This window comes from Phycodurus eques, chromosome 7, assembly GCF_024500275.1.
Source record: "Phycodurus eques isolate BA_2022a chromosome 7, UOR_Pequ_1.1, whole genome shotgun sequence".
Classification (NCBI taxonomy): domain Eukaryota; kingdom Metazoa; phylum Chordata; class Actinopteri; order Syngnathiformes; family Syngnathidae; genus Phycodurus; species Phycodurus eques.
In genome coordinates this window covers 9,046,051-9,073,788 of record NC_084531.1, presented here as the reverse complement: position 1 = coordinate 9,073,788, position 27,738 = coordinate 9,046,051, and the positions used below count along the sequence as shown (strand labels likewise).

Sequence of the window (27,738 nt, the reverse complement as noted above, 5' to 3'; positions counted from 1 at the left end):
ATTAAAGTTGTGAATGGTAATTTTTTATTTTGAAAAAGATGACAATATTCTAAGAATAAATTGCTTTTGTGGAGATGGGAGGAATTTGAAGATAACGATATTAAATAAGTCGTTTTTTTTTCTCTACAAAAATGTTGAGATTACATGCATGATTAAGATGAAAGTCTTCAAATGTGACAAACATGAAGTCAAAGTCAGATTTTTTACCGAAAAACTGAAATATTATGTTATTAAAGTGGTCTTTTTTTAAACCAAAAAATCATGAGATTAGAAGAAAACTTTTTTTGTCTGGTATCTAGTTAAATTATGATTTGTTTTATTATAAAAAAGTATTTTGAGAAAATGTTGCAATGTTGCAAATTAAAGTTTTTTAATATTGCCCAAAATACAAAATTTTGAGAACAAAGCAGTATTTTTTTAAAACGAAAAGAGAAGTATTCATAATCAACAACGGGTAAACTCATATTTTGGAGTATTACAAGGTAAAAATTAGATTTTTAAGATAAGAAAAATTGTTTGCAATGTTACAACAGGACTTTTTTCTTTAGGGATAAAAGTTGCTTGTTGATAACAAAAAGAACAAAGAGGTTTAAACCCTCTTGTATTTTAGGCCAAGAATTTTTTTTTTTACCAGAAAAGTAAATAATTATAGTCTTATCTTGCAGCATTGAGAAATATTATTTGTCAAGAAAAAAAGTCATATGTGAGGACAAAAGTATTTTGTGTAATTATATCATATTAAAGTTGTATTTATTTGTTTTGCCTGCAGTCCAGACATGTCTCCCATTGAAAATGTGCAGCGCATTATGAAGCGCAAAGTATGACAACGGAGACCCCGGACTGAAGCACAGGGAGAACATACAAACTCCACACAGGCGAGGTCTGGAATTGAACCCCGCTCCTCAGAACTGTGAGGCAGATACGCTAACCAGTCGGTCACCGTGCCGCCCTGCATACACCCACCTTGCAAAAATGCAAAATGCTTTCTTCCACAATGCATCGCACAAGTCACTTGGACGAGCTTTAAGAAGCTAAGGTCCCGGTGTCAAGTTCCCCAAAGGCCCAAAGAAAAAGTGAGACCGGCAGAAGAGCAAGACAGGAGAGGGAGAGAAGGCTAATAGTAGGCAGCAAAACTCTTACTGCGTTTTAAATTCTTTTCTTTTTTTAAGATTAGTTCAGCCCACTGTTAACCATCCATAAGTGGGTAAAATGAATCACAGCACCCCTAAAATTTGAGATCTTTAAAAAAACAAACAAAAAAAACCAACCTGTCCTTTATAAACAAACTAGAAAAGTGTGAAACCTCAGTACTTGGTCGTAACGTAATATTTGAAGAACAAAAATACAGCAACCTTCCAGTCAAACAGGGATAAAGTCTTATTTTGTAATGCGTATTTATATGAGATTAAAGTTGTCTTTTTTTTAACAGCTATAACAGAATAAGGGTATGTCTATTTTGGTTTTCAGGGGAACAAAAAGTCAGATTTTTATGAGAAAAAAGTAATTTGCCTGTTAAAGAACAAAGATGCTTCAAACCTTTTGTTTTTTTAGGCCAAGAAAAAAAAAGAAGTTGCAAATTTTCGGAGATTATACAGTGTACTTTATTTCCTTTAAAGAAAAAAAGCCATATTTTGGGTGAGAAAAGTAATATTTTTTGGAAAAAGCGGGTAATAACATCATGCTGCACCGGAATAGTCTTTTTTTTTTTTTTACTTGGGTTTAAACATTTAAATAATTTTTGAGAAAAAAAAGATCATCTCTGTGTGTAAAGGCAGAAAGAGGCTTAAAACCCTCTTGTTTTTGATGGCGTTAGCAAGAGGCTGCTCTTTTTTCCGGCATCATCATTTCACTCAATCAAGTCTGTATGATGAGATCCAGCATGTGACTCAGTTACATAATGCAGTAAAAAACAAGAAGCGGCAGTGCTGGATGTAAACTGTTGGTGAGACTGCAGTTGGACTGAATGACGTGCACCGAGCTCCATGCATCACGAGTAATTGAAGTTGTCTTGTTTGCTCGTCACAAAACGACACACTTTTATTGGACGGCATTTAATATAAAATGTGCAATGAAAACACCACTAAAGGGCATGTTTACAGTGGGGAGACCGAAAGGAGAGTGGACTGCTTGGAAAGAATAAATCAATAATATCAGGAATCATGCATGGTAGATAGCGATGAGCACATCACAGTCAATAGGTCCTGGGTTCAAATCTCGACTCGGGTTTTCTGCGGCTTCCTCCCACGTTCCAAATCCATGCATGTTAGGGTCCTTGCCAGAGGTGGGTAGTAACACGTTACATTTACTCAAGTAACATTTTCCATCAACTGCACTTATCAGAGTCGTTTAAGTGCACCGTACTTTCAACTTTTACTTGAGTATTTATGTGAAGAAGGTCGATACTTTTACTCCGTTGCAATGACCGACACGCCGTTCGCTATTTTTATTTATTCATTCTTGCGTGGGCGCGTCTATTTTTAGACTCCATCTTCGACTTCCACATAGGCAGACCGTTGCGCCAATCAAACAGGATCACCAATGTCATTTAACTCCAATTCACCAATCAGAAGACACAAGTCAGTCACATGACCGCGCACGTCGCCTTCGCGAGCCAATCAAAATGACTCATTTTGGGGGGAAAACAACAGCTGTGTTTATTTTACAGACTTAAAAAAACAAAAAGCTTTGTCATGCAGCTCTTGAATTGTGACTGCTCAAACTTGGGATATTTCAGCCCACTTCTAACTTGAGAAAACAGCTTGCGGTACGTTGCAGATGTTTCTACTGTTGTTTTGCCAGTGGATACGGCAAAATCAGCACTATCCCTATGGTGTCGCACACGCACACACAATCCCTAAATCTGGTCAACAAACAGCTTCTTCATGAAGTCATTTAAGTGAATAAAGGAAATAATGTTTCTGTAGGGCCCAATGTATGTGTTGTTGCTAATTGGGCAGTTAAAAATGGATATGGACATGGTGGCAGGTGTGTATCGACTACAATATATATATATTTTTTATTTTATTTGATGTTCATGCTCTAAATAAAAAAATAAAAATCAGAAGTTACTCACAAGTTACTCTTGACTTGAATAGATCTCTACCCACCTCTGGTCATTGAAGACTCGAAATTGTCCTTAGGTGTGAATGTGAGTGTGAATGCATGTTTGTCTCTACGTGTCCTGCGATTGTCTGGCGACCAGTCTGGAATATACCCCGCTTCCCTTGCCAAAAGTCAGCTGGGATACGCTGCAGCCCAACAGACGCTATAGAAAATGAGCGGTGGATCATGAATGATTTACCTGAGGAGCATTGGCATGGAGAACCAGGAAGAACACCATCATTCATTTACAATTCACAAGTATTAAGAAGACATTTTAAAGCAGGTGTTCACAAACTGGGATCCCCAAACCCTCGGGGGTCCATGAGCTTTGCGGTTTATGTACAAACATAAATCAACCAGACACTCCTTTCTACCGTAGCTTTCAGCCAATAAAAATCTATGATATGATTGCGATGGATAATGCATGTGTAAATCTGACATCACTGGATAAATTATTATTTAAAAAAAAAAAAATAAAAAAAACTGTGTTTTAAGAACACAGTCCGACGGCCTGTGTCAGATTTAACAAAGCAGCCCCAGAATGTGACAAAGGCTCATCCATGTTGAAATATTAACGGACACATTTCAGCCCAGAATGCCTTCATAGTCTTTAGATTTCATTGTAGACCACGCACACGAAAAAAGATTTTGAAGAATAAAGGCATATTTTCTATCGTAAAAAGGTGTAATATTACAAGAGTAAAGCTATATTTCAATGTTGTTTTTTTTTTTAGTTTTTCCTCTCATAATCCCAACAAAATACTTCTTGTAAAGATTTAAACTGTTTGTTTTTTGAAAAAAAATTCTGTTTATTGTCATAACATTACAATTTATCGATCCATCCATTTTCGGAGCCGCTTCTCCTCACGAGGGTCGCGGGCGTGCTGGAGCCTATCCCAGCTGTCATCGGGCAGGAGGCGGGGTACACCCTGAACTGGTTGCCAGCCAATCGCAGGGCACATAGAAACAAACAACCATTCGCACTCACAGTCACGCCTACGGGCAATTTAGAGTCGCCAATTAATGTATGTTTTTGGGATGTGGGAGGAAACCGGAGTGCCCGGAGAAAACCCACGCAGGCACGGGGAGAACATGCAAACTCCACACAGGCGGGGCCGGGGATTGAACCCGGGTCCTCAGAACTGTGAGGCTGACGCTCTAACCAGTCGGCCACCGTGCCACCCATTACAATTTATTTTTTCAAAAATATATATATAGTCTTTTCTTTAAAAAAAAATCAAAAATTTTAATTTTGTAACATTCCAGCATTTTTTCAAAACACTTTTAAAATAATCTCTTTAATTACCAGAATTTTTTTTTCTTGTAGTCTCATGATTTTTTTTTTTTTAATGCCACTTTCATATCATAATATTGCACACTTTTTCAGAGAAAAATCAGACTTTTAATTTATGGTTGTAATATCATTTACCTTTTTTCTTTGAAAAATAAGAATTTAGTCTGAAGATTGCACGTAATCAAAACTTTATGGTAGAAACAAAACTGCCATGTGTGCCCATAAATGCCACTGATTTTTTCTTTTTAAAAAAAGTGAAATTTGGAGGAAAGAAAATCGTAATTTTCCAATAAATAGTTTGTTAGAGAAAATAAATTGTAATGTTTTACCAAAAGAGTCGGGAAAAAAAAGCAAAACGTTTTCCTTGAAAAAAAATCTGACTTTATTCTCATAACATTACAACTTTTGTTGTTGCAAAATGACGACCTTATTCCACCAAAATCGTCAATTTTGTCATTCCTGTGGCTTTTATGGGTACACCTGTTTGGCTTTAAGATTATATTTCTCCCCTGGACCCGAACATTTGGAGAACCCCTGCTTGAATGGGCTGCCAACACAACCAGTCTTTTAAAAGGCAAACCCTCCGCAGTCAAAAGCGTCAAAGTCAGAGTCGCCCTCAAAGTCGAAGCTGTTGAAGTGCGCGTCGGAGTCGACGTCCTGGCCACAGCCGTGAAACGACCCCCCGGCCGGCATTTCCGAGAAGCCCCCCGAGCCGGCGTGGACCATTTCGGTCGCTCTGCCGACCAACGGCGAGGACGGGGAGCAGGAGCTGAGGTAGCCCATGGCCGAGGAGGCTGCCGCGCTCCCCATCAACAGGCACACGGCCCGCACCGCTCGGGCGTCGCTGCTGTTGCCGTGGCGAAGACAATCCGACACCCGGTGAGGGGGGGCCACGGAGACACTGCGCTGGGGTCGCCGTGGTCCACCAACTAATGGAAAAGGGAGAAAAGTCATTTTTAAGATCATTTCTCATCAAGATCCTCCCACATTTATTTACCCCCCAAAAACTTGGGGGCAATATTATGTCATCCATCTGTCTATTTATCCCTTTTCAATTTGGTACTGATCATATGAATCATCTTGGAGAATTTCTTTCACGTATGAAACCTGTAAGTGTCCAGAATTGCCCCAAAGTGGCCACTTTGCAGCAAAATAGCCCACTAAGTGTTAGTTTTCGGACATGGGTTCCTGAGACTTTTTTGTGAGTCTTTATGACTTTATGACTACATGCTTTGCGAATTTCGCTTCGATTGCAGATGCAATTTTTTGTAAGCTAATTCTCTCGGAAAACTTCATCAAAGTACGAAACCCGGAAACGTCCAAAATCTGACCTTGACTCTGACTTCTCTCTCTCAGTGATCCGCCCCTCTCTGCGACGTGGGCCGACGGCGGCGGGGTATCCTCGCTGGCCCGGGGCGACCCGGGGTCCTTGTTGCCGGCGAAGTCGGGCAGCGGGTCCCTGTCGGTGATGCAGCGGGTGACGCTGCGCTGCCTCTGCAAGCTCACGGGTGACATGACAGCCTAGAAAATGACACAGAGAAACACGGTTCGTAAAGGTTGAACGTGGCAAAGTCTGAAAATAAAAGAAACACTCACCTCTCTCACTTTCCTTATCAGCTTCAGCCACAGACTGTGGAAGGAAAAAGTGACAAGTCATTCGATTTGAACAAGATTTGTGCTTGGCTGCATTCTGTTGTTGGGAGCCGCCTTGTGTCGATAAACCTTTGCGGGTCACAAAGTGGGACAAAGCAGATTGTGTCAACACATGCAGGGGGGGTGGGGGGCATCCAGTAGATGGCGTGTTTTTCCTCATTCCAATGTGTGTTTTATATGCAATACAGATCAGTGTGGAAGTATTCATTGATTTAAACCAGGGGTCACCAACCTTCAAACTGAGAGCTACTCCTTGGGTACTGATTAATGCAAAGGGATACCAGTTTGATCCACACTTCTGAAATAACAAATTTGGTCAAATTACCTTTAGCGATACTGTATGTTGTTATTATATTTAATTATTCATTATTAATGAATGAATTAAAAAAACAGTTCTGTGAAGACACTGGTCATGTTAATTAATGACTTCTCACAATAATTAGGAAACAGATAAATATCAATATGCAACACTTTAGTTCGATCAATCTCTGCTAGTGTTTAGTGCGAAGTTGATCTCGGCTTTCCTCATCTCTGCGATTGAGTGGCGACAGGCCCAGCAATAGAAAATGGACAGACGGCTGTTGCGGCGAGACCCACGTGCAGTCGTCCGGGTTGTCGGCGAGCATTAGCAGGAACTTGCTCTGCTGCAGGACGAGGGCGAAGCAGCAGTCCCTGCGGCCCCCCGCAGGCAGCCTGGGCAAGTCCAGGATCTCGCGGCCCTCCACGATCACCTCGCAGTGGCTCTGCAGGTCCACCACCTGGTCGGGCGGGGACTCGCCGTCTCGGCACACCAGGAGGCTTCCTTCCATGCTGAGGACCACGTACTTGTCCTTCCACTGCTTGAACATGAAGCCCCCTGCACCAGGAACAGACTGTGACCACCTTCACATTGGTTTTTTTTGGTCCAGGAATGTCTACAGGTACTTGACTGTGACACTGGGGGTTCTCCTAATTTTTGGGGCCTCTTATGTCGTATTTGTTTTTTCTTAGGACGAGGACGTCGGGATCATAACGCTGATAAAATATAACAACTATACCATGTCAGTTGTTTAGTTTTTAATTGTTATATTGTTTTGAGTTGTATTTTGGGGTGGTGACATTTTCATAGTTTGATATATTTGATATTTTCAAAGCTGGCACGGTGAACGACTGGTTAGCACATCTGCCTCACAGTTCTGAGGACCAGGGTTCAATCCCCGGCCGCGCCTGTGTGGAGTTTGCATGCTCTCCCCGTGCCTGCGTGGGTTTTCTCGAGGTGCTCCGGTTTCCTCCCACATCGCAAAAACGTGCACGGTAGGTTAATTGAAGACTCTAAATTGCCCGTAGGTGTGAATGTGAGTGTGAATTGTTGTTTCTTTCTCTGTGCCCTGCAATTGGCTGGCGCCCAGTTCAGGGTGTACCCTGCCTCTCGCCCAAAGTCAGCTGGGATAGGCTCCAGCACGCCCGCGACTCGAGACCCTAGAGGATAAGCGGTACGGAAAATGAATGGATGAATTTAAAAATATAGATCTTTATTCTCGTTGAATTGCAATGTGCACTTAACTATCTAGCTATGGCTATACCCTGAAAATCTTCCCTTTAGACAGTTCACTTTAATAGCCGCGTCAGAGCGCCTCATTGTCAGCCATGAGTGTGCGCATGTCAACGAGAGAAGGCGGAAGTGACAGGGGGATAAAAAGTCAGACAAAATAGGTGTGACCAGGGTGTCAGCTGAAAGAATGGCTTGATTTTTCACGATTTTGAGTTCTCATTTTATATACTTGGCAACGTTTTTAATTATTCAAATTTGGCAGAGATGTTAACAACAACGGCACGGTGGACGACTGGTTAGAGCGTCAGCCTCACAGCTCTGAGGACCCGGGTTCAATCCCCGGCCCCGACTGTGTGGAGTTTGCATGTTCTCCCCGTGCCGTGCCTGCGTGGGTTTTCTCCGGGCACTCCGGTTTCTTCCCACATCCCAAAAAACATGCATAAATTGGAGACTCTAAATTGCGCGTAGGTGTGACTGTGAGTGCGAATGGTTGTTTGTTTGTATGTGCCCTGCGATTGGCTGGCAACCAGTTCAGGGTGTACCCCGCCTCCTGCCCGATGACGGCTGGGATAGGCTCCAGCACGCCCGCGACCCTAGTGAGGAGAAGCGGCTCAGAAAATGGATGGATGGATGTTAAGAACTTGGTGTGTCACATTTTTAAGACAAATTTACAGTAGTTTCACTTGCCAGAGACTTCAAATTATCCGTCATAATTTTTGGCAAATTGTTTTGTGGACCACCAAACTACAGTTTATGGCCCTCCGTCGTTCTGTGTACGCTAGTTTGAGAACCACTGATCTAACTGCGTGTGTACATGCATATTCCTCGACAAATAAATCTAACATGCGTAACACTGTCCGTTTCGAGGACAGGACACACGTGATGGCGTCAGACAGCGAGCTTTCCAGACAGCCGTCCATCCTGTAATAACCGTGATGATGAAGATCTGCTCTACTTCTCTACATGGAGGATTAAACGTCAACAGGATTTGACAAAGAGCGAGACAGAAGAGGGAGGTCTGATTTAACAGCATGTGGACGAAAGTATTAGGCTACACCTCCCTATTCAATTCATTCGGTGCTCTTAAATGTATATTATCATCCATCCATCCATCCATTTTCTGAGCCGCTTATCCTCACGCAGGTCGCGGGTGTACTGGAGCCTATCCCAGCTATCATCGTGCAGGAGGCGGGGTACACCCTGAACTGGTTGCCAGCCAATCGCAGTGCACATACAAACAAACAACCATTCGCACTCACAGTCACACCTTCGGGCAATTTAGAGTCTCCAATTAACGCATGTTTTTGGGATGTGGGAGGAAACCGGAATGCCCGGAGAAAACCCACGCAGGCACGGGGAGAACATGCAAACGCCACACAGGCGAGGCCGGGGATTGAACCCCGGTCCTCAGAACTGTGAGGCGGCGCCTGTATAGTATCATATCATATTGTATTACAAATGAGTTTTTCCAATTAATATTTGACTCCATATAATGCTGTAGTAGCATTAGACAGGATATTCAAAAAGTATGTTGACAATTAAAATAAAAATGTATTACAAAAGCAGTTGATGAGATACACGAACATTGAAAAGTTAGGGGTCCCTTCAAAATTCCTTTTTTTTTTTTTTTTTTTAAAGAAAAGCAGTTTATGTTTTTTTGTTTTTTTTCAACCCGCCCCACTCGGGGGTACAAATCTGGACCGCAGGATGAATTTTAAAGTGGGGAAAAAAACAAGGCATTGGGGTAATGGGTACTAAGAATAATTTTGAGGATGATTAAAATTGAGTCCTAATAATACCTCGGTCTTCAAAAGTTGATTTAATTTCAAAGTGCAATACTATATTTTTCAGTTCCAAATACCCGTGACTTAAAGTTTTGTGTCTTAAAATATAACCACTGTGATCAGTTATAATACAGAATTTTTTGTCAAGGAATCTGGGGTTGTTTTGTGAAATAATAATTTAAAAAATGTCATTGAATCTAAAGATGTTCCTAATTTACACGTTTGTACTTGTTTTCTTGAGCATTAAAACAAAAGAACAAACATATTGTGATATGAAGTCTGGTTTTCGTGATTTTCATGGTCCGGTCCCTTTGATGTGAAATTAGGCTTTATGTGACCCCTGAACTACAATGAGTTTGACACACCTGGTCTAAACTATATTTCTGATTTGTTCAACGTTATCTTCATTGAAACAAAACAATGATTTTCATTTTTCAAAAAGGACATTTTTAGGTGACTCCAAATGTTCAAACAGTAATACACAGTGGTACCTTGACTTGTTTATTCCCTGACCAATCTCATAACTCAGTTTACTCGAATAGCGGATCCATTTTCTCCATTGAAATGAGTTGAAATGCCAATATGTTCCAGCCCTGCTCCCAAAAATCTTAATTAATAGACAACTAATAAAGGAAAATATCAATATTGTAAAATATAATTATTAAAAAAATGCATAATAGAAGTGAAAGTAAATCAATAAACATAAATATTAAAAAAAATATTTGCGTGTAATTAGGCCCAAAGTCACATACGAACACACAGTAGTCTTTGTTGATGTGTAAGGGGGAGTGACCGAGTGAGCGTCTGCTTCATGCTCCTAGTGAGTGTCTTTATTGTGCATTTGTGTCTTTGGCTGCCTCTCCCATTTAATAAAGGGCATAAAGTACAGTGATGACTCTGGCTCTCCTTATTTTGTTTTCACTTCACTCGAGTGGCGTTGCATGTTAAGCTCTCTCAAACGTTCCATTCTAGCTCGTGAAACAAAGCAAAAGAAAATCGACCAAGCAACTACTCATAACCGGAAAAACAAAACAAAAAAAGTCGGGGCATTCGTCAGTCAAGGTACCGCTGTATAGCTATATACTGTATATTTATACAACGGGTAGTGATTTTCTTTGGAAAAATAAGGACATTTCTAAGCCACACCAAGCAACACAGCCTTAAGAACCCAATGAAATGTTGCGGAGTGAGTGAGGTTCATCAACCAGTTTCATGAGTGGCCGGCCAGCTGTCGGCCACTTGTTTTGCTGCAATTTCAAATTGGATATCGCAACAACACCAAGCCATACCAATAAATCATGTTTTACAATAATACTCAGCAATATTTATTATTTCATACAGTATGTACCTGTGGCTAGAAAGCAAAGCAGGGAGAGTCTCTGTTGCTGAAATGCATGAGTGCAATCGCACCATGTTTTTGTGGTTCAATATAAAAGAGGACAGTACACTATACTGTATGTGGAGCTTTAAAACCTGATAGAGGGTAGCAGTTTTTGGTTGTTGTGGCGCATTGGCAGATGTGCAGTGCCCAATCATTAGGTTCGGCGAAGAACCGCCAGCTGTAATTTTTTTTTCACGATGACCCACCTCAGCCGGCCACGTCGCTCGGTGTGCGGCGGGGATTAGTGACGGCAAACTTTTCAATGGTCTATGTTAATAATCATATTTGTTTTGTATACGCGGTGGTTGTCAGCTATTTTAATCATATTGCATTAGTGTATTTCGGTGGATTGGAATGGATGCCCCAATTCCCTGGTCACCTCGTTCTCCACATATCACTCCCCTGGACTTCTTTTTATGGGATGCTGTCAAAGATATCGTGTATCCAACCAAGGTACGGGACATCGACCATCTGAAGCAAAAGATAACTGAAGTCCTTGCCACCGTTGATGCGTAGAAGTGTCTTAATTACACGCACACAAAAAAATTCAAACTCTACTCCTCATTGTATAATAATTTCCACAGATGTCTATTAATTTGATTTTATCATAAATGTTAACTTGAAAAGAGACTTTATGGACACCCTATACATCTTTTGAATGTGAAGGTAGCTTGTTGTTATGTGTCTAAAAGCTGTAAAGTTGTAATGTTTTCCTCCTGACAGGATGATGAGATTAGTGAGGGCGGAACAAAAGTGTCCCGAGGCAGGATCATGTCAAAATTCAGTTAAATCCACCCAAAAAATAAAAACACACTCAAGGGAGTGACCATACTCGAGGACATTTTGTTCTTAGCTGCCAACTGTCCAACAATGCACAAATGGCACATGACAAATTGGCAGTAACATTTGCACAACCAACATTGTCCCAGATGATCGCACTACTCGTCACTTTAAACCGCATACACTCCTTGAAGTCTCGGCGCCCTTTGCACAATGGTCATTGCACCGGACTATCGCAATATTAGTCATTCGAACTGCTCTAAGTGCTAGAGGACTCTGCATCTTTGTGCACAATTGTTTTTTTGTCAATGTCTTTATGTCCCCAAAGTGTTCTGTAAATTGACTGTCTGTTGTACTAGAGCGGCTCCAACTACCGGAGACAAATTCCTTGTGTGTTTTGGACATACTTGGCAAACAAAGATGATTCTGATTCTGATTCTGAAGAATATCCTGCTTATGTGTTGCTTACAGTAAATTTGTAGTCCATGTATCTGACTTAACTTGAACATACAGCTACCAATGAACTGTGAGGCATACATAGTACACTAAAATTCACTCTCTTTTTTTTCACATTTTCCAAAGATTGACCGTAAGAAACAGGAGTTAGGCCTCAATTTTAAAAGTGTGTTTCATATTTTAAATTTAAACTTGCGGCCAATCCCAATTCTACCACTTAGTCCTTCCCCTTCCTCTTACCCCCTCCCTCCAGCCCTTTGTTTGGAGGGCCAAGATGAACGGGTATATGGACCTAGGAAGTGGGACGACACATCATCACCGCTTACCTCCTGCTGCTGTGTCGTAGGCAGACGCGCAATTGTTTACATTTCCATGATACCATCTTCTGTCAAATAAGTGTTTCTATTATAAATTGTTTTTTTTAATGTGTTTGTTTATGCAGCTTCTAAAGGTGACTGGTATTTTAAAATTGTACAATAATAAATGTTTCCTACCATGCGACGGGGTGCTTACATTTCTATATTTCATCTTTTATCTACTCTAGACACATTTTAATAGAAGGAACATGTTTTGCCAAACTAACTTTATGGCCGAACGTCAGCCAATAAATAAAACCAACAACAACCATCACAAAACACATAACCAAACATTTTAAATACACACAAAAAAGAAAATATCTCAGACAGACTAAAATGGAAAAGAACTATTGTTACTGTCACAGCAACTACGATTATCAGTTAGGCATCTCATAATTTACAGCGTTCAGGTAAAACAGAAGCACGCAGTTATCAAAAACAAACACTTACAGAATATACAGTTATTGACATTTGTGAGAATGTCCATATTATGATATAATGGTAATAATGTGATTATTTATTTTTAGGTATTGCAGATTTTTTTAGTTGACAATTTTAAATGATGTATAAAGGAAACATATCAAACAAATTAACATACATATACAGTGGAACCTCGATATAATGGACCCAGATATAACAGATATCGGATAAAACAGACCGTTGGGACTGAACAATGTGTCCAAAAATAGTTTCCATTTGTCACTTAAAATGCCATTGACAAAGCCTGTTAGTTCCAAAATTGGATGCTGTTGTTTACTGGCGCTGTGGCGCAATGCAGGCAGAAACAGGAATTGACCTATTTCCGGGTCACAGATATACAATATGAATAGATCCAATTTCAAAAGACGTGCCTCCCGTGCCTACGTGGCAGCCATGTTGAATGCGGGGCATTGACACGGCGGCCATGTCATGACGGTTTTAGCTATTGTCTATTGTGCCATAGAGCACAGCGCAGAGTGAGAGCGGCATAGCGGCAGTGTTAACTCTGAGGAATACAAAAAACAAGTCTCTGGAGTCTGGAACGTGCTATTTTTGGTACAGTAAAATTGTTTCATCAAGCCGTTGGCCTTTGCCAACAGATTTGGAACTAGGAAGCACATTAATTCCTCGCAGCTCATGAAAGTGACTCGCCTATCATGAGTACTGTACATCAACAATGTCATCATGACCAAGCACACCAGCATGGTAAGTTTGGATGAAATGTGAAACTTTTCAACATTTTCAAGCTTTTTTTTTTTACATTTATTTACAGTAACTTTGTACTGTACTGGGTGTTCTTCCACCCACACACATACACACAAAAAAAAACAACAACAAAACAATAATTATGTACTGTACAATAATATGGGTACATATGGTCTCAAAAAATATAAAAAGTGATGCAATGTAACAGACAATCGGCTACTATGAATATTTAATCAAAAGCGAGTCTAAAAAATATCTACATTTTAAGTTTGCCTTTGGAAATGTTCACACGAGCATCTGCTTTCAGATCTTCAGGACAGATGTTCCACAGGTGTGGAGCCTAATAAGAAAAGGATGCTTCAATGTGACTTTGTGTTCTCACTTAAAGCACTATGACCATTAGGAACTTTAAAGACCACTAAGATAATTAACATTAAACAATATAATGGGAAATTTTAATCTACCTTGTTTTGACAATACTGTGCTTTTGTGGAAAAACACTAAAGGATCTTCCCTCTAAATTTCCTTTGATATACTGTAAATGCTAACCCAGCAATAATTACAAACTCCACTGGAAATCTATTAAACTTGATCTTCACAACAAAAAAAAAACATAAAATAAAACCCTATAACTGGTTTGTCAGGAAATCAGGGTGGGATGTGGGAACAGGATGAGTTGTTGGGTGGTTTACTTGGATTTCTTTTACTTATTACTGCAGGCCTGAATCCTGTTTACAAAGCTTGTAATTTTACTGGGGTTATTCTTCATATTATATATTTTTTAAAGCCAGCTATTCTCCACCATTTATCTCACTGGAACAAATGAGTATATGACTCAGAAATGACCCATGAAGGGCCTCCAGTGGGGACTTTGCACTTCCCCAAGGTCGTAAAACTCGACTCTGCAGTAACTAACACACACTAAGCTAAAGAACCATGAAAAAGTATTTCCCCATCCCAAATTCTTATTGTCTTCCATAATTTCCCCCACTTCAATGTTTAAGATCACAAAACAAATGTAAATTTCAGAGAAAGAGAACCCAAGTAAACATAAAATGCAATTTTTAAAGGATGATTTTCTGCTAAAGAGCAGAATTCATGTTTTCATCCAGTTGTTGATGTTAGGCCTATTTTATGGGTGCTTCAGACCCCTAAAAATGTTAGCAATGTTACATTTACGCCAATTGTACTGAGATATCTTCCAAAAAGTTCAACTTTCATTTCATCAGTCCATAAAATGTTCTCCCAAAAGTCTTGGGAATCATTCAGATGTTTTTTTTGTTTTTTTTTTGTAAAAGTAAGACAAGGCTTTATGTTCTAAAAGTAAGACGAGGCTTTATGTTCTTTTTGGTCAGCAATGGTTTTCGCCTTGGAACTCTTGAATCCTGGGTGAGTTGTCGGTGTGCTCTCGGGGTAATTTATGGAGGCCACTCACTCCTGGGAAGGCTCACCGCTGTTCCATGTTTTCTTCATCTGTGGATTACATCTCTCACTGTAGTTTGATGGAGTCTTATAGCTTTAGAAATGGCTTTGTAACCTTTTCAGATTGATGGAATAATTCTAACTAATCACCGACAAACTTAGGTCCTTAGGCCAGTGGCGGTGCTGCTCCGTTGAAATCCTGAACAAAACAACTGATGCGATGTTTCAGCTACATTGGGTATGGAAAGTATTCAGAGCCCATTAATTTTTTTACTCTTTGTTATATTGCAGCCATTTGCTAAAACCATTTAAGTATTTTTTTTCCCTCATTAATCTACACACAACACCGCATATTGACAGAAAAAAATTTAACTGTTGACATTTTTACAGATTTATTAAAGAAGAAAACTGAAATATCACACAACCATAAGTATTCAGACCCTTTGCTCAGTATTTAGTAGACGCACCCTTATGAGCTAATACAGCCATGCGTCTTTTTGGGAATGATGCAACAAGTTTTTCACACCTGGATTTGGGGATCCTCTGCCATTCTTCCTTCCAGATCCTCTCCAGTTCTGTCAGGTTGGATGGTGAATGGTGGGCAGCCATTTGCAGGTTTTTCCAGAGATGCTCAATTGGGTTTAAGTCAGAGCACTGGCTGGGCCATTCAAGAACAGTCACGAAGTTGTTCTGAAGCCACTCCTTCGTGATTTTAGCTGTGTGCGTCGGGTCATTGTCTTGTTGGAAGGTGAACCTTTGGCCCAGTCTGAGGTCCTGAGCACTCTGGACAAGGTTTTCATCCAGGATATCCCTGTACTTGGCCACATTCATCTTTCCTTCAATTGCAACCAGTCATCCTGTCACTGCAGCTTGAAAAACATGCTGCCACTACCATGCTTCACTGTTGGGACTGTATTGGACAGGTGATGAGCAGTGCCTGGTTTTCTCCACACATGCCGCTTATAACTAAGGCCAAAAAGTTCTATCTTGGTCTCATCAGACCAGAGAATCTTATTTCTCACCATCTTGGAGTGCTTCAGGTGTTTTTCACCAAACTCCATGCAGGCTTTCATGTGTCTTGCACTGAGGAGAGGCTTCCGTCGGGCCACTCTGCCATAAAGCCCCGACTGGTGGAGGGCTGCAGTGATGGTTGACTTTCTAGAACTTTCTCCCATCTCCCGACTGCATCTCTGGAGCTCAGCCACAGTGATCTTTGGGTTCTTCTTTACCGCTCTCCCCCGATTGCTCAATTTGGCCGGACGGCCAGCTCTAGGAAGATCTGGTCATCCCAAACGTCTTCCATTTAAGGATTATGGAGGCCACTGTGGTCTTAGGAACCTTAAATGAAGCAGTAATATTTTTGTAACCTTGGCCATCTGTGCCTTGCCACAATTCTGTCTCTGAACTCTTCAGGCAGTTCCTTTGACCTCATGATTCTCATTTGCTCTATCTGACATGCACTGTGAGCTGTAAGGTCTTATATAGACAGGTGTGTGACAGCAAAGGGTCTGAATACTTATGGCTGTGTGATATTTCTGAAAAAAAACAGAACAATTCTGTTTTTTTTCTGTCAAGATGGGGTGCTGTGTGTACATTAATGAGGAAAAAAATGAAGTTGAATGATTTTAGCAAATGGCTGCAATAAAAAAAAAGAGTGAAAAATTTAAGGGGGTCTGAAAACTTTCCGTACCCACTGTATATCCACATGCCCCCTTTAACATCCCAACAGTGTTGGAGCGCCCATCCTCAAAATCAAAAGGTATCTTTCCGGCCACCCATGGTCAACATATAGCAGAAGGTCTCAAATGTTTTAAGCCACACACCATTTTCATCATCCCGACAGACTTGGCGCACCTGATCTCCCCGGCTCACACCCGATAAAAAAATCATATGCACTTTTCCGGACACCCATGGTCCATTTCTTATGCAGCCTTTCTTATTCAACTTTTTAGCCTCCTTCAACACCACGACAAAGTTGGCGCACACCCCTAACCTTCACACTCCATCCATCCATCCATCCATCCATTTTCAACACCGCTTATCCTGGTTAGGGTCGCGGGGCGCTGGAGCCTATCCCAGCTGACTTCGGGCGAAAGGCGGACTACACCCTGAACTGGTCGCCAGTCAGTCGGAGGGAACATATAGACATGGACATAGACTTATAGACAACCATTCGCACTCACATTCACACCGTCACTGAGTGGGAACTGAACCCACGCTGCCCGCACCAAAGTCAGGCGAGTGCACCACTACACCATCAGTGACACCTTCACACTCATGATCAAAAAACATGATGTGCACATATACGCCCAGCCTTTCTCAAACTTTTTAAGCCATGCCCTCCTGTCAGTGTCAACTTGGCACATCCCCTCTCCCCGCACGCACCCTCAAAAAGCTGAATAGGCACCTCTGAGGACTCCAATGTTCACCTTATTGCAGCCTTCTTTTTTTTTTCAAGCTTACTCTTTACCCACTTTAACATCACAACAGAGTCACACACCTTAAAGTTCCTTTGTTATTTTAAAGAGGAGCTCTCAGTATGTGTTGACTGACTTACAGTAAGTGGGTCAAAGCCATTGATTGCTTTTATTTATGTTGTGAAATTGTTGATTAGGCCTCAAAATCACCATAAAATGCCTTTGAGACTTTCCCGATTTCACCCCTTTACAGTCATTGTATTAAGTATTTTGTATTTGTTATACTGTTAAAAATGCTTGCTTCCACACTTTCTATAAATCAACATGAAGCAGACAATGTACATGCAAACAGCAAAATATGTCAGCTTGCTGACAGGGTGGACATTTTTGGCAAATGTTAGCATTAAAATGAACAGAGTTTCATTACTGTGCTAGATTTTCATCATGACTGAATGATTCTGGTGAGGACGCCAGAGATCACTTTTCACTCTTAGCTGTTTCAAATGCCAACTAAAACAAACAATGCAAATTGAAATCAACACAGAAATGACCGATACAAGCTCTAAACATGCTCAAATGTGACATTAAAATATTAAATTACAGCCTATGAGACTGTCCAAGATTGTGGGGTGAATGTTTAACGAGCAGCCTACCATATTTCCTGAGGTAGCCTCGGTGAACGCCGCCAACTGTGGTCATGGCTGCTCCAAAGTAGACAAATGAGGGCCAGAACATGGGATGCTAGAAAATAGGATAAAAGAGAGAACGAGAGAGACAGAGGGTGAGCGAGAGAGCAAGAGGAAGAGAACGTAATCCCCACGATTTAGGCCCTTCTTTTAACTCCTGATGCTGCCAGCCAGCGGGACTACATCCACAATCGTCCCGCCACCCCGGCAGATTAAAACAGAGGGATTATCATGCGGGCCACAGCTGGAGGCCAGTCGCCAGCAGCGCTGTGGACGGGATGGATAAGGCCCGAGAGCGGCCCCCCCTCTGAGCTTTCAAAGTAGAGGTGCGATAGGGGGTGATTAAAGTATGGTCCGGGGGCCAAATACAGCCCGCTCTGTTACTAAACCTGGCTCACTCTTAAAATTTGTTTTCAAACTGTGAGCACGAATTGAATGTAGTTTCACTTCCGGAAAATGCAATGTACTTAATATGCACTGTAAACAAGCCGGACGTTAGCTAGGGCTGCTACGTTGGTAGCATGACTTATTCATGTTGGCAAATTGCCAAATGTGAAATGTTATCAGTTTGCTGTTGTATAGAAAGATAAGTGAAGTGATCAATTTACCTGATGACCCGGTGAGAATGGTGACGTTAGCGGTGGATTTTCAAACCCTTGATTTGTCTTGTGAGCCGCCCAATCTCTTCTTTTAAACTTTTGTTGCTAACCAAAGGCAACTATCAGCACGAGGATGAGAAAATGATTGACACACTATTCGGCCACGCCTTACGCCACAACAGTCTCTGATAGGCCGGTTCTGTCGCAGTGGGACAGGTTTTAACAACATAATAATAAAATGGCACCAGCGAGGGATGAGTTTTCAAAAGATCATAACACAATAAAAAAGTTTAGTAAAATGAACAATTTAATGTGTTGTATTTTAAATAATTGATAATTGAATCATTACAAAATTGATTATGAATGATAATATTAATGACAATGATTTTTTTAAATTCATTTTTTAAATTAAATGTGTTACATATTCCAGTAAAGCATTGTTGAATTAATTATAATTAAATTAACTATGCGATTGGCTGGCGACCAATTCAGGGTGTTGTCCGAAGATTGCCGGGATAGGATGCAGCACACCCGCGACCGTAGCAAGGATAAGCGGTGCAGAAAGTGGATGGATGGATAAAAATGTAATTAAAGAAACATATACATAATCATGAAAATCATAATAATAATCATGATCATAACATATTTAAATATCTTGACCCCTAATGGGTACAAAATTTAAAAAATTAAAACCTAAATTCTAATAACTGTTCCATGAAATTGTAATACTTTATTCCCAACAGCCCATTCTTGCCATGATCCTGTGTTCAGTTACTGACTTTCTCTGTGTTTTTCCAGTCCCTGGCCCCGGTGGAAGGGTGGAGCCTCCAGCACACACCTGCTTGGCATCATGTTTAGTTAGGTTCTTAAGCGCTGCATACATGGGAGCTCGTCACCAGACACCTGCTGGATGGAAAAGTGGCGGACTCAATGGGGAAATGTTTGGTGGTTAGATAGTGTCTCAGAAGAAGACTCCATGTATGTGCTTTGTAGAAAATGAGGGTTTTCTCTGGACGTCTGAGGAATGTGAAAGAACCTGCAGTGGAATTGGCAGGTCGGCACAGCTGTGCTATTAATGGAACAGAGTGTGGAAATTGTGAAAGGAATGACAGCAGCGAGGGTGACAGTATGGAAGTTGGGTATCTATTGAGAGTTAAGGAATGGAAGGGAAAAGAGAGGATCCATTTGAGGTAGTTGGCACTAAAAACCAAAAGATCATGAATAGAAATGCTGAGGTAGGACAAGGAAAATATGTTTGGGAGAGGGAGTTTAAAGTTATACTTCAGTTTGGTGTTGATAAATGCCTTTTAGCTACGACTACAGTCAAACTTACCGCAATTTGCGAAAACTCAAGGAACAAATATTCGTGCGAAAGGGACGGGAACTTGATGGTAATGTGTAGAGATGGGGAGACCATGAAGGAGGTGGTGTGTGTGCGTGAGCCGTGTGGATTGAGGAGGCGAGTGGAAGAAACTGGGGAATACCAGAGGAGGTCTGTATGGAGTAAATAAAGGTGAATATTTGAGGAGGAGTATTAAAGCAGGCAAGGAGTCTCCAAGTGACGAGGGATGGGAAGAAAAGCAATAGTAGGAGAATTCTGTTTTTGAAAAGGTGTATTTGGGATCCATGGCGTACTCCGTTAGGGAATATGTAGCAATTAAGACTAATGAGGTACTTTAACTGGCAGCGATTCGGTCACACGGCATTGATGTTCAAAGGGAAGAGAAGGTGTGCAAGGCTCATGAATGCACACAATGAAGGAAGCAAAGTCAACCTCAATGTTGTAATTGTGAAGGCAGTCATAGCGTGGCATATGGGGGATGTGTGGCTGTGAAAGGGGAGGCGTAGGTGCAGCAGGTCAGAGTGCAAACTAAAACTCACGAATGCTGAGCCTGCAAGAGTGGTGAACTAGCAGAGAGAGGGAAGCCCAGTGGAGAAAAAATGGAAAAACAGCTCAACAAACAAGGAAAGCTGTGCATGGATACAAAGACTCATCACGTTCATTGCAGGGGTTATACATTTTATTTTCTTTGTTTCCTTCTTCGTGCTACGTAACCGTTTGTGTATCTCCTTTACAGCTGAGTTTTTCTGTTACCGCTATTGTGACACATTTTGTAGCAACTATTTTTTTGTTAGTGTTTTCCCATATAGTCTTTCTGGCATGTAGCTTCCATCGCCCTCCGACTATCCACCTTTTGTGTGTTTCGTTTAACTGTTGTTGTACCTTCGCATGGACCTTTTGTTGATGAAGTTCTTTGTTTTGCATATTCATATATATATATATATATATATATATATTTTTTTTTTTTTTTTTTTTTTTGTCGAATAAAATTTCATCCTCTATGCTGCCACGTCAATCTAATCTTCCCAGGGCCTTCCGAATCAGTAGTGCTGGCCAGTGTCACTTCAACTACATTAGCAATGGGACTGTTTCTTTAACCAATCAGATTTCAAATGTACCATCACAAGGCCAGCTCGGTGGCCCACAATAATGTCAGCATGTTTTTCTGTCCTCTGATTGGTTGGTCGGCGCAAGCCAAGTTTGACTAGCAAAACACGTCTTTAGCGACCTGCAAATGTTATGACAATTTACCACTTAGCATCTCCGGTGAGTATGTTGTATTTTATTCAATTTTGTCATGTATTGATTGTGAACTGCTCCACATGTACGTGGCACAGTTGCATTGTCTTGGAATGCATTATTATATAGTATTGTTTTTTTTTTTTTTAATAATTACAACATGATAGTGGCGGGATTAAGAGGTGGATTACATCAAGTAAATCCCCATTTAAGGCCCATCGCTGTGAGAAACTAATATTTTTAAAAAAACACTTGAAATTCAAAAATCTGATGCGACATATACCACGGGACTCTTGCTACCAAATCTGAAATGTTTTTCCCCCCCTCATGTCACTTTTTAGAAGTAAAATATGATCTGTTTTTATGTGTGAGTAATGAAAAACAGGAGCACCCTTTTTTTTTTTTTTTTTTTTTTTTTTTTTTTTTTAAAGCCGGTAGCCATTACTCATCACAGTTCTTTCTAGTTGAACTGAACACATGTACGACAGTAAAACCAAACAGATGTTTCCATGCTGGCTGCATCTTTGGGCCTCGTAAAAAAAATTTTTTTTTTTAAACTCAGCAAATAGATGCCTCCTTTATTCCTCTTCTTTTATTAAGATTACATAATGTTCAGTAGTGTTCTGAATCTGAGATCAAGATTTGCCTGAGACCACAGCTAACTGAGACCATGTTCAGATGGTCACCAGAATGTCACTCCGCCAAGCAGGGTCTGCCAACTCGCAGCGTGTCTTGCGCTCGGGCGCACATGAAGATGCATCACTGAAAATAGAGGCCTCGGTCACCAAAGTGTCACCATTTGCGCTCCAGTGCACATTGCCCAGTCTACAAATATAGAGTACCAAGAATTTTGGAGGTCAAGTCCAAGACAAAGACCAAGACCTTCAAAATGGAGACCCGTCTCAAGTGTTACAAACTAATGTTCAGTGTCCTACTTAGTGCTTTCTCACTTGTCAACAATGTGTAGATTTCTTTACTTTCGTAATGATGACATTCATCCACAAATGGGGAATCTCTCTCTCTCTCTCACACACACACACACACATTCTTTTAATGCCACACACCGTTATACATTTGGAGCCTTTTTGTACATAATTTTTGTGACGTGATGGTGTTGCTAAGAGGTTGATTAGCTCACTGAAGTCCCAAACTGACCGCCCACCACTGTTTGATTACAAGTTGTTAGGGTAACTATAAAATTACTTTCTCAAAGTAATATAACTCATTACATTTGGTTATGTTTTGTTTATTTTTCTTAAGTTTTGAATGAATGGGTTAGGGTTAGGGCCCTTGGATGGTTCCTGTAAGAAAAGCTTTTTTTTTTCTTTATGCAAAACATGACGAAATGTATATGTTTGTTGCTATATATATATATATATATATATATATATATATATAGTCACCGTCAGGGGGCGCACGAGTCTCTGAATCCTCAAAGCCCTCTGGTCACGTGATAAAAGACAACACTTTGACGTGTGGGCAGGTTCATTTGTGTTGGGAGGGTACCTGCGGGGTGTTTTGGTGCAAATAAAAGTTAGATTTCATTGTGTGCCGGACGTTTTCCCGTGTGGAAGTAACAGTTTATTTTTTTGTCCAGGCCTGACAACCTGCCTGTTGCAACAATGTGCTTTCAAACCTCTTAATCCACTTTAGCCTTGTCACCAAATCCCTGTAAATCTTTCAATCAGGAATGCCCACACTCACATGCACACAGACACAAAACACACACACAACCCCCAAAAGCAATGGAAGTCTCAAAAACACCCCATTTTCTTGTCCAGGACCCCCCCCCCCCCCCTCGCCTCCTCCTCCTCCTCCTCCTCTACTCCTATCTAGGAACAGCGCTGGAGCTCTCATTGAAAAGCGCAGCCTGAATACAATGGGACTCTTTTAAAGGGCCCAACCTGCAGGCCCCCAGCGTGGGAACGAGAAGGGGGGCAGAGACCCACACGGTAAAGACACAACAAACAGTTATTGATGAACGTTACATGGCCTGCGCGAGGTCAAGTGCAAGATCACCTAAAAGGGGAGTTTGCAATTTTTTTTTTTTTTGAAGGTACCATGCCACACCTACAGTATTATTATTATTATTTTAAAATAATCTTTGTTGTCCTTTTATCATGTTTTCAAGATCATTTTGGCTTGAAATGCCCAGGATGTCCTTTTTCGAGCTATTCCAGTTGGTCCAAAATGGCTGGCAGATGAGAAAACTGGATTTCTTAATAATATTCGATATGTAAATAAGCTTTGCTCTGATCTTGAGACAGGTTAGTCTTACCCAATTGATGATGATGATGTCGCCAAAGTAATCATGATATCCGCTGACATGCAGCCTAAATCTGACCAGATACTGATAGCAAGTTCGAGCTGAAGATGCGACATTGACTGTTCATGCGAGCGTCGCCTAAATGTGCTGGTGATGCGATGTCGTTAAATATTACTTTTAGAATACGATTTCCTTGTGTACGTTAAGTAGTTCGGGCTGGTGGAGAGGTAACCTAGGTAGCCTGCGGTATGGCACAATTCCAGCTTTTATACTCAACTTCGATACAACTTCATGGGTTACAGAAAAAAATAATGTGTTTGGAACAATTAATGCAGGTGTAACCAACAATAGGAAAAAAAACGGGACCTTTCTGGGACGGTGGGAGAATGTAGCCGGTGCTGAAAAGAGCAGTCTCGGATGATTCGAGAAGTCAGGCTAAAAGCTACAAACTCCACATTTAACAGTGAAAATAACATCTTGTAAATTTGACACACCACAGACAAGAGTGTTGTTAAAAACCCTACCAAATTTGAATGATTTCCAAAAAGAAAAAAAAAAAAAATCACCCGTGTTGGAACGGTGCTGGAGCGATTGCTGAGCCTCATCCCTGAAATCCTCACTTTTCATGGACAGCAAGCACGAAACACATTTCAAAGTTGAAAGACCCGCACTGGCTCATGGAGGCGGCCGGGGCCTCCTCACTGACATTACCTGTCACCTCAACGCTCTCAACTCGCAGCACCAAGGGAGAGGAACCCTTCCAAGTGACATGCTCAAGGCAGTCAGAGCATTCCAAAAACAAAATAAGTGCTATGTGGATACCTGATGAAGAATTCATCCGCTTTATTGATTTATTTGATTATTTACTTAATCAGTCATTTAATCATTATTTATCCAGGTATCCAATACAGCCTTCACAGGCTTTATTGTTGTCACTACTAGCTCTCTCCCGGTCATACTGCGCATAATACTAATACTAGACTACTAGTGCAGCTGGACATAGGTAATTGTTTGCTTTCTTTCTCTGTCTCTCTCACTTCGATATAGCGAAGGGGTTTCCTGTCTGGGCTTCGGTAAGGGGTGACAACTCGTAAGACTTGTACCTTTTCCTCTCATTGCAAAGAATTTTCTTTATTTTTTTTTGGGTAATAAAACCCCACAAAGACAAGATTGCTTCCTCACTTATTCTGTCAGAAAAGGATTTGCCAAAATACAGGTAAGGCAATTGAGAACAGATTCTCAGTTGCAATGCTGACCTGGCAGCAGACTGCGGCGTCAAACAAAAAAATAAATAAAAGCCAATACAAATAATAACAGTAATAGGTTAGAAATTGTACAGTGTGATATAGTTACATAATACATTAGATTATATTGGAGTACATGGTGATTAAAAGGTTCAAAACTTTTCAAACCCCCCCCCACTCTGAACTGCTATTTGGTGCACAGGCACAAACAACAGTCAGGACCTGTCCCCCCACTTGAACTACCCTCTCGTCCACAGTGGGGCGATCAGTTGGCCCACACCTGCTCGGGGAACTCGAGAGTGGAAAAGAGTCCAACCCCTCTCAAGAAGACTGGTACTGGCGCTCAAGCTGCGTGTCGAAGCGAGCCCCGAGGACAACCCTCGCTACGTCCCTCACCGAGGACCTGGTTCTAATGGCTGTCCCGGCCACGGACATAAAGCGCCAGACTACTTAGCTCCTAGGATCATTGGGACACGCAAACCCCTCCGCCGTGATCGGCTCCAGGAGGGCTTGATAGACATTAACCATTTAATTATAAATGGCACATATATAACTACATTATTTTAATACAAAATGTATCAAATTATCACAGAAATACAACTTTACACTTATTTACACATGGGGAAAAAAACTCATGATGGGAATAAAGTTGTAAGCTTAAGAGAAACAAGTCATATTCAATCATCATGATAGGAACTTAAAATTCAAATTGCGTTCAAATTCTAGCTTGACGTGAAAGGCTAAAAGAGAGTTCTTCAGTCTTTAAGGTCAGATTTGAACAAATACAAAATACAGACCATCACTGCCATTTTGAGGTGATTGCACAGCATCGCCGATTGCGTGAGCGGACAATCAGCAGCCTGCGGGGGCTCGGGGATCCTCTGAAGAAAAAGAGGAGGAGGGTGGAGAGAAGCTGACTTGTGGAATTTGAGTCCTGTTCGAAGGAGGAGGAGGAGGAGGAGGAGGAGGCGAAAGGAGGGAGTGGAGGAATGTGCGCCGCAACTGTGAGGCAAGCGCGCACTACAACCAGGCGCTCGCAAAAGTTGGACTTGGAGTTGATTTTTTCGAACTGTTCAGTGTCTTGTTAGTGGGGGGGCGGGCGGGCGGGCGGTGGGGGGAGGGGGATGGGGGGGGGGGAGCAAAGTGCAGGACTTGCTTGGTGTTCTCTCCGCTTTGAAAGCCTGCGACACGGTGACGACGACGACCATGATGATGATGATGATGATGAGATGAAGGGACGACAAAGCGCGATGACTCTGTTGAAAAAGAAGAAGTCCGCTTTGTGGGGAGGCCCGTTCGGCTCCTGTTGGTTCCTCTCGCTCCCGGTGGTCCTGTTGGGGGTCGCCTGTGGCCCGGCGAAGGTGACCTGCCTGCGAGGTAAGCAAACGGGTTCCTTTTCTTTTTCTTTTCTTTTTCTTTTTTGGGGAGGTGCGTGAACGCTCGTAAAGAGAAAACGAGCTCGTGAAGTCAATTAGCTTTGGTTTTGGACCCCAAAAGTGTTGACGGCGGAGGAGAAAGTTGTGGAAGAGTGTGATGAGGCCACGCAGGTAAACATCTGGATGGTGACCGTGAGCTCCACATCCTAAACCGACAACTCAGCGTCCCAAGCGGGAAAGATTGCAGAAGAAATGTCTTGAAATAGAAATACAATATAAGAAATTACATTATATAGTGGGTACAACTGCATGCAATTAATTCTTTACTACTACTACTACTAATAAGAACAATAATCATACGTGGGAACTATTTTTAGCCCTGACATTTATCATTGAGAACAGTAAATTTAGAAGTTAAATGTAAAAATACAGTCTTTGAATAAAAATGAAACTATGTAAAAAATACAGTCTATGAATAAAAATGAAACTATTATTTTTAAAACTAGGGTGTGCATGTCAAATGAAATACCTACAGAACTCTTGATGTTTTTTCCCGACCTTTTCATTTAATTGTGTTTCAGGTGCCTTTGTCCAGTTACGTCACTTAGTATATTGATTTTTTTTCTTTTTCGTTTGTATCGTTTCCATTTTTATCTAAGTCATTTCATTTGTTGTTGCACTTTATTAATTTTTGCTCTGCAGCGTCCCAATCAGAATAATTACACATGCAGGAAATATTGAATAATCGATATCATTAATAAAAAAAAGATAAAATACATGTAAATACAATACAATGAATATACAATATACATAACAATTCAATATCAATAACAATTAAAAATATGGAAGTAAATAGGAATAAATCAACATCAGAAGATAATTTTTGCCTTGACGGTGAAAAATTAGAACAACACATTAAAAAGGTAATCGGAATATTTTGAAAAACAAATGTAATGCTAAAAAAAATCTAGAAGTCCGTGTTGATTTTGTATTTCTTTATTTGTTTAACTAAAGTCCTTGCACATTTTTACATCGTTTTAAGACCTAATTGTTCAACTTCATATTTGTGTTTGAACCCATTTTGCCAACTTGGTACGTGGGCCACTTTAGTGTCGCATAAAAGACTCACTGATTGAAATACAAGTGCACAACATTTAAAACATGAAATACAATCAAACATATTAGGACGATGCTTGTATATTGCATAAAGCCTGTTTAAACCTTGAACATGAAAGGTGTTGCTACTGGCACGCTGGCGCCTTCTCGTGGTATGCCAAAAGAATTACTGCCCAAGCGCAGCTCAGTTGTATTTAACGTTGAAGTACGATGCATTTGCATTTAATCTTTAACACTTTGTTGAAGTGAATAAAGTGCAGTTTTTAACTTCTGTGTGCAATGCATTTAATCACTCATTATTTAAATACTTTTTTCTTTCATTTTACTATATTCAAGCACAGTGTTGATGTCCAAACTGTGCATAATTGTGCATAATGTTCCAGTGGCTTAAAATATAGTGATATAGTTTTTGGGAATAAAAATTATTTTCATTTTTTATTTTCATTTATTTATTTACTTAAAATTTTAGATAAAAACATAGGCCTACTATGTTATTGTATTTTAATGTT

General features: G+C 40.8%; 2 protein-coding genes across 3 annotated transcripts in view; one reads left to right on the top strand and one right to left on the bottom strand.

Moving 5' to 3' along the window:
* Positions 1 to 2,026: 2,026 nt before the first annotated feature.
* On the bottom strand, positions 2,027 to 25,794 carry si:ch1073-83n3.2 (uncharacterized). 2 transcript variants are annotated; one of them, XM_061682312.1, is made up of 6 exons: positions 25,535 to 25,794; positions 18,015 to 18,102; positions 6,576 to 6,905; positions 5,993 to 6,028; positions 5,728 to 5,917; positions 2,027 to 5,325 (listed from the first exon to the last, which is right to left on the bottom strand). In XM_061682312.1, exons 1-6 carry the CDS (start codon positions 25,565 to 25,567, stop codon positions 5,013 to 5,015), a joined length of 990 nt encoding a protein of 329 aa, XP_061538296.1. In that variant the 5' UTR covers positions 25,568 to 25,794; the 3' UTR covers positions 2,027 to 5,012. The 2 variants fall into 2 exon arrangements, with proteins under 2 accessions (XP_061538296.1, XP_061538297.1); XM_061682313.1 differs by having other exon boundaries at positions 5,993 to 6,026; positions 6,647 to 6,905; positions 25,535 to 25,793.
* The window catches only part of LOC133405411 (tyrosine-protein kinase receptor UFO), a 36,209-nt gene continuing 34,188 nt past the window's right edge, over positions 25,718 to 27,738 (top strand). Inside the window, exon 1 of the mRNA XM_061682315.1 lies at positions 25,718 to 26,114. Within this exon, the coding sequence (XP_061538299.1) occupies positions 25,862 to 26,114 (253 nt within the window). The 5' untranslated portion in view covers positions 25,718 to 25,861. The remainder of the gene's footprint in view (positions 26,115 to 27,738) is intronic.

Coding starts and splice junctions, on each gene's coding strand:
- si:ch1073-83n3.2 (XM_061682312.1), bottom strand. CDS start 25,567: ATGCTGTGCAATCACCTCAAAATGGCAGTGATG. Junction 6,906..18,014: donor AGGCTACCTCAGGAAATATG/GTAGGCTGCTCG, acceptor TTCCTGGTGCAG/GGGGCTTCATGTTCAAGCAG. Junction 5,918..5,992: donor TGATAAGGAAAGTGAGAGAG/GTGAGTGTTTCT, acceptor GTCATTTTCTAG/GCTGTCATGTCACCCGTGAG.